We start from the raw sequence: 7294 nt of genomic DNA, 5'->3' as shown, positions 1-7294 counted from the left end.
GGCTCGCTGGCTGCGCAGCGTCGGCTGGTAGCGCGGGCTGCGGAGAGGCGGGCCGGGCGAAGCCGAGCGACTGGAAGCGCGGGCCGGGGAGGCGGCAGCGGCGACCGGGGACCTCGAGGCTCAGCCCCCGCATCGGAGCACTCCTCTGCGGCGCTCGCCCCTCGCCGAGCCCCACCGCCGAGCCCGCCCCGGGCCGGCGTGCGCTGGTCACTGAGGCCCAGGCCGCCGCCGCCGCCGTCGCGGCGCGGTGAGTGCGGGCGGGCGGGCGCCCCCGGGCGGGGGCGGGGCGGAGGGGCGACGCGGCGCCCTCTCGGGCCCCGGGCTGCGCGCGAACCGGGGCGGCGGGCTCCGGCGGCGGCGCTGCCCGGCCGGAAGTGCGGCGCTTTGTGCGGCCGGCCTGGGGCGGCGCCAAGGTCGGGCCCGCGGCTGTGGCGCCGGGTTCGGGGTACGGCCTGTCGGCCCCTGGACCCAACCTCGGCTGTGCTTTGTCCGGTGGGGTAAGCCGGGCAGCTGGGAGCCCAAGGGAGGCGGAGCTGGGCGCGGACTCGCGCACGGGCAGGTGCGGTGTGGGCGGCGGGGGAGGGGGGGTGCTGCTGCCCAGGTGGCCGGTGAGAGGTGGAGTCAGTACACAAGAATGTTCCCTGGGCCTTATTAAGGTCCGACTCAGATCCGGTCAGGAAAACGTATGAAAAAAATGAGAAGCAGCAGGGTGTTGTTTTCTGTAACTTAGATTTAGGATTCTTGTGGTTGTAATCATTTCGAATGTGTAAACTATTCACTTTGTCTACCCACGAAGTGAAAATTATTCCATTTGCCTGCCAGAAGCTTAGTGTTCGCCCTCCAGCTTGAAAGGCTTTTAATGATTTCTTCAGAAAGGACGTTTCGTGGCCCAGTCTGGGTTAACTTTGAAAAGAAGGTGTACCTTTGCAACCTGTCAACAAACAGGGTATTTTTCTTTCATAATATATGTAAGTGCATGTAATGGATTGTATGAGTTAATGTTTCACTCAAGTCATACATAAAAATATTTTGGAGTGTTTTTGGCATGCAGGAAAAATTTTGTCTTGTTCCCACACCTTAAATTCTCAAGTCACCCTTGTGTAATTTGAGATTTTCTCAAATATTACATGAAAAAGTTTAAAAGTTTTTGCTGTGGACAATAATAGGGACACACTTTGCAAATTTGTTAAGTAAAGTAGTGTACTATTTTTGCTGACATCCAGTTGGATAACTTAAAAGTTCTCTTTCCTAATGCCAAAGCTGGTGTGTGCACATTGTGAAGATTTTTTTTTTTCCTTCAGCTTAATAAAGCTAGCTTGCTTTGGTTGGGGTGTTTGCATGTTTCTTATGTTTAGTTGTGTTTGTGACTAAATGGAAGCTGAGGATTGTTAGAGGTCTCCGAAGGCCTTCTGAGTTGGAGACAGCTGGCTGCCTGTGTGTTCTGCCCGGTGTTCTTGGGCAGCAGTCTCTAGAAATGCTGAGCAGGTAGCAGCATCCCCTCTTCCTGGTTCCTGTCCTTGTAAATAGTGGGAAGATTGGGTTGTGCCTGTGAGGCAAGTGCCTGCATCTCAGGAGGAAGCACCATCTGCTGCTGTTGCTATTATTGCCCCCTGCCCTTTTATCAGGCCATGATATATTTGTTAGGATATTTATTATTCTGCTCTACACCTGCCTTTCAACTCATTTTCATTTTGAGTTTAGAATTGTTATACCAAAATCATTGGAATTTTTGAACACCAGGAAAATTAGTATAATGCCACAGAGGTAGAGGATTAGAATTGGGGGAAAAAAAAAACTTAAGTGGATTTTTTAAAAAGATATTATTTATTTATTTGAGAGAGAGAGAGAGACAGAGGGAGAGGGAACACAAGCAGGGGGGAGTGGGAGCAGTAGAAGCAGGCTTTCCACTGAGCAGAGTGTCTGATGCAGGGCTTAGATGCTTAACTCAGTATGCTCACTCAGGTGCCTGAAATTTAAGTGCATTTTAAATATTTTAGCTTTTTATAGGTTCCGTAGAAAAAAAATTATTTAAAGTAGGCTCCACGGGGCGCCTAGGTAGCTCAGTTGGTTAAGCAACTGCCTTTGGCTCAGGTCATGGTCCCAGAGTCCTGGGATAGAGCCTGGTGTCAGACTCCTTACTCAGCCGGGAGCTTCTCCCTCTGCCTGCTACTCCGCCTGCTTGTGCTTTATCTCTTTCTGTCAAATAAATAAATAAAATTAAAGTAGGCTCTGCGGCCAGTGTGGAGACCAACATGGGGCTTGAACCTACAACCCTGAGATCAAGGCCCAAGCTGAAATCAAGAATTGGAGTCTTAACAGATTGAGCCACCCAGGTCCCCTATGAGGTATAGGTTCTGTAGTTTAAAGGGAAATTTTTGTCCACCAAACTTGTCTCACTTAAACAGCTTCTTTTCCAATATCAGTTGAAACACATATAAAAACAGTGGTACACCAATGTAATAAAGTAATAGTTACTTTTTTCATGTCTGTTTTCCACTCTACATCTGTGTCTTTGGAGTCTGACCAGTCCTGTGAGAAATACATGAATTTCTCCCAATAGGTTGCAAACCTCAGTAGTGAAGGGAGACTTTGAGGGAGTTGAGAAGAACTTTGTCATCTTATATGCTCTTCTTTATAATATCAGACGTTGCTGAGAATTTCCAGTGTTATGCTAAAGGGTATATCTTGTATATTAATATTAGTCTCTGAGAGAAATAAAATTTAACCCTCTTGAAATTAGTTTTGTTGGTATGAAATACTAATAAAAAAGGCCTTCAAAGTTTTATAATTTCTGTTGTGTGTGGGAACTTTCTTTAGATCATGGTATCTTTTGAAAGTAGAGAAAATAATACAGCGATGGGTCTTAAATGTATTTTATCTCTGATTATTACTGGATTTTCAAATTCAAAAATTTTTGCTGTCATCTTTTTTAAAGGTAAATCTGAGATTGGCTTTCCTGGTGCAGGTGTCACACCACCCATAGGTATTCTGACAGTTGAGTCATTCCACATGGGTTTAAAAAAAAAAAAGTGGTACCTTCTGGATCCAGTGTTGGAATTGGAGTCTTTGGTCCACAGTAAATCAGACTGGGAAATTGGTTTCTGGGTTGCCAGTGGCACCAGGGTAGGAGGCAGAATGATGATGATGTGTTTTTTCTTTATTTTTTTTGTTACCCAAACTTAAAATGAGTAACAATACCATATGCAGCCATAACCCAATGTCTCAGCATAATAATCATTAGTATTTTACTGTAGTTTTCCTTTTTTGTAAGAATAGAGACATTATGTCACTTTTTTTTGTCTTGTATGCCTCAGCATGTACTTCTGAAAAACCGTTTCTTTACATAACCAAAATGCTATCACCACACCTAGCAAAATTAATACCATTTGATACTTAGCCTATATTCATTTGTGTCCCCAAATCCTTAAAATATCTTCTTACAGTTTTTTCAATCTAAACCAAAATCCAAACAAAACTACGTAATGGTTTTAATGTCTAAATCTATTTTAATCTAGAACTGCCCTCCCTGCCTTCCCACCACCCCCATCCCCACCAGTTTTCAGACCATTGACTTACTGAAGAAACTGGGTTACTTGTCCTCTAAGATGCCCCATCTTTTGGGTGTGTCTGATTGCTTCATGGTGTTATTCATCCTATTCCTCCAACTTCTTTTTCTGTAAACTAGACTGAGCCACCAGGCACCCCTATAGGTATAGGTTCTGTAATTTAAAAGGAAATTTTTGTCTACCAAAAATTCATTAGATAGGATTCATTAGATTCAGATTGTAATGTTTTTGTAGTAGTACCTTAGGTGCTGCAGAGTAATTCTATCATATGAGCATGCATTTAATGTTAAATAGTTTGATTTCTGGAAATGTTAAGATTGGCCAGTTGGTTCATAGCCACTAATCAATAAATAGATGGTGTTTCAGCTATTCTGAGTTATATTTTATTTTATTTTATTTATTTATTTAATTATTTTTTAAAAGATTTATTTATTTATTTGACAGGCAGAGATCACAAGTAGGCAGAGAGGCAGGCAGAGACAGGAGGAAGCAGGCTCCCCGCTGAGCAGAGAGCCTGATGCGGGGCTTGATCCCAGGATCCTGACATCATGACTTGAGCGGAAGGCAGAGGCTTTAACCACTGAGCCACCCAGGTGCCCCTGAGTTATATTTTAAATAAATGTCTCAGCTTCATTTTTTTTTTTTTTTTAAGTAAGCTCTATACCCAGTATGGGACTTGAACTCAACTATCCTGAGATGAAGAGTGACTTGAGGTGTTCACTAGCCAGCCATTAGTGGCTACTTTACATGTACAGTTACCATACATTTTCATCTTCACAGAAGGTTCTATTGGACAACACTTTTCTAGATTGTAAACTCAGAAGATTTTGACTTGCTCTTTTTGTGTTCTCTGTGACCTTTGCGTTGTGATTTGCTTATCTTGAATTCAATTGAGAAAATTAGGTTCTGGCACAGAATAGAGAAACAGAGTTTTGAGAATTATATACTTACTCAGCAGATCATAGTTGAACGACAGAGATGAGGGCTTACACAGTTCTGTTGGAGATCCACCAAGAATAGGTTAAAAGTACAGGGTAATAGGGATTGGCAGTTGCCAGTTTGTTTATTCTTTTTTTTAATGCAGTGCTTGAACTCATGACCCTGAGATTAAGGGTCAGATGCTTAACTGACTGAGCCACCAGGTGCCCCCAGTTTGTTTATTCTATTTTTTTTAAAGATATTATTTATTGGAGAGAGGGAGTGTCAGAGATAGTGAGAGGAGAGCATGAGTGGGGAGGAAAGGGAGAAGCAGGCTCCCTGCTGAGCAGGGAGCCCAACATGGGGCTCGATTCCAGGACCCTGGGATCATGCCCAGAGCCCAAAGCAGACTCGAATTACCTACTGAGCCACCTAGGCACCTCCCCAGTTTGTTTATTCTTAAACTGTATAGTAAGATATGTAATTGATTATCCTGCTTGCTTTCTGTGCCTTCCTATCCTTGTTTTCTCTCATCTGTATTGTAGACTGTGCTGTCCATATGGTAGTCCCTAGGCATATATGACTATTAAATTTAGGTTCAGGCTCAGTTGGAGGACTCTTGATTTCGGGGTCATGAGTTCAAGCCCCACATTGGGTGTAGAGATTACATAATAAATTAATTTTAAAAAATTAAGTTGAGGTCAGATAAAATTTAAAAATCAGATCCCTCACTAGCCATATTTTTGGGGTGCTCAGTAGTTACTTTTAGCTAGTGGCTGCTATATTGGAAGGCACAGATAGCATCTTCATTGTTGCGGAGAGTACTGTTTGTTAGCACTGATCTAGACTAATCTCTTAGTTATAATTGTGGATGTCATAGTAACTTTGGCTTAGGAATTTTTAAAAAAAGTTATTTAAGTAAGAATGGCCTAATCACTGATGTTCCTGATTTATTCCTAATTTAGGCTAGAACTTGTTACAAAGGCTAGGGATGTGACTGGGTTTTTTTTTTTATGTGTACTGAACTGCTTGATTGTGAATATTTTAGATGAGTCAGGTAAGCGGAGACTTTGAAGTGGTTGATTTTTGCAATATGTTTTTGTAATGGAATTTGATACCTGCAGTGTTTGAACGTGTATATGTTTTTAGAAAGCCAGCAGGTTGGGCACCTGGATGGCTCAGTTGGTTGGGTGTCTGCCTTTGGCTCAGGTCATGATCCAGGGGTCCTAGAGTCGAGTATAAGCAGCAGGCTTGCTTCTCGCTCTGTCTCTCTCTCTCTCATGAATAAATAAATAAAATCTTTTTTAAAAACAAAAAGTCAGGTACTTGCACCTTTTTTGTGCCAGGTACTGTTACTGGTGCTAGAGATACTACAGTAAATAGGAACAAGTCCCTGTTCCCTGTCTGCCACAGGCTACTTTCTAGTGGGGGATGTGGTGGGGGAGGCAGACACTAAATAAGTATATATGTGTACGTTTTGTTTATTTTTAATTTTTAATTTTATTTATTTTTAAAGTAGGTTCCATGCTGTGCATGGAACCCATTGTGGAGCTTGAACTCATGACTGTGAGAGCAAGACCTGAGCCACCCAGGCACCCCTCTTTATTTTTAGTTTTAAGTAGGCTTTTTTAGAGCAGTTCTAGGTTCACAGAAAAAATGAGCAGAAGGTACAGAGTTCTCATATTACCTGTTGCCTGCTATCTCCTTATCCTGTACTGTTTTTTATTTAAATTCAAGATCCCCTTCATCCTTACTACCACCTAAGTCAGTGAGGAATATAGGTGAGGAATATAGAGTAGTCTTAATTAAACATACTTTCGTAATACATTGGTTGACAGAATTCAGAGGAGCTTGCTGGAGATACTGATGAGAATCATATTTTTCTTTTGGGGAAGGGGTAAAATGATGCTTGTGGCTGTGCAAGCTCTTGAACTTTTCAGGAAAAAAAAAGATGATGAAAAATCAAATGGATTAGTAGAGTTGCTAGGCTATAGCTGATTTGTGTCTTAAAGAAAATAAATATATATTTAACAAAGTTTATTTAATAAATAGAGAAAAGTGTAAAAAGAACGCTAAACCTACCCCATCTGGAGATCATCTCTGTTCACGTTTTTATATTCTCCCAGATTTTTTCTGTTTGTGCTGGAAGTGCATATGCCTGTACTACATGTAGGTGCAGATTTAGGATCATACTGCATAATGCAGCATTGTTCTTTTCCTTTTGTCACATAACATATCGGTCATGTTTTTAAACGCTTTAAAAAGTATCTGTGTAATATTTCATATTCTGCATAGGTCTGGTTTCCTTAACTATTCTTTGTTATAAGGACATTTAGATCATAACATTTTTTTCACTGTTTTAAGCAGGGACATAGCGAACACATTTTCCCTTAGCTTCTGATGGACTGAAGAAGTTGGAAAGATTACAGTGTTTAGGTGGGCTTTCATCAGGACTTCTGGCCTGCCTTTTCTGTGTTGGTTGGCAGCAGCATGAAATGCTTTGTTTTTCATCAACTAGAGAAGGGACTCTTGCTGCCCGCTCTTTCGCAAGTGATATTGGAGAAAAACCGGAGAATAAAAGTGCTTGGCTAAATTACTTTTTTTTTCCTTTTTAGTTCTTGAAATCATGAATCCTGTTTATAGCCCTGGTTCTTCCGGAGTTCCCTATGCAAATGCCAAAGGAATTGGTTATCCAGGTAAGCAAGTAAAACATTGTTTCATTATTGAAGTTTGAACACTTGGTAAATTTCCTTGTTGCTCAGAATGCTTTCAGTTGACAAACCTAGCTCAAAGTGATCTATACAAAGAAG

General features: G+C 41.9%; 1 protein-coding gene across 1 annotated transcript in view; it reads left to right on the top strand.

The window, feature by feature from the left end:
• The window catches only part of FAM168B (family with sequence similarity 168 member B), a 43898-nt gene continuing 36604 nt past the window's right edge, over positions 1-7294 (top strand). Inside the window, exons 1-2 of the mRNA XM_080798414.1 lie at positions 1-247; positions 7100-7180. Of these exons, the coding sequence (XP_080654540.1) occupies positions 7111-7180 (70 nt within the window). The 5' untranslated portion in view covers positions 1-247; positions 7100-7110. The remainder of the gene's footprint in view (positions 248-7099; positions 7181-7294) is intronic.

The sequence above is a fragment of the Martes martes genome, assembly GCF_963455335.1.
Source record: "Martes martes genome assembly, chromosome: 3".
In the NCBI taxonomy this organism is placed as follows: domain Eukaryota; kingdom Metazoa; phylum Chordata; class Mammalia; order Carnivora; family Mustelidae; genus Martes; species Martes martes.
The sequence above is the reverse complement of the archived record's forward strand: the minus strand, read 5'-3'. Positions and strand labels throughout refer to the sequence as shown.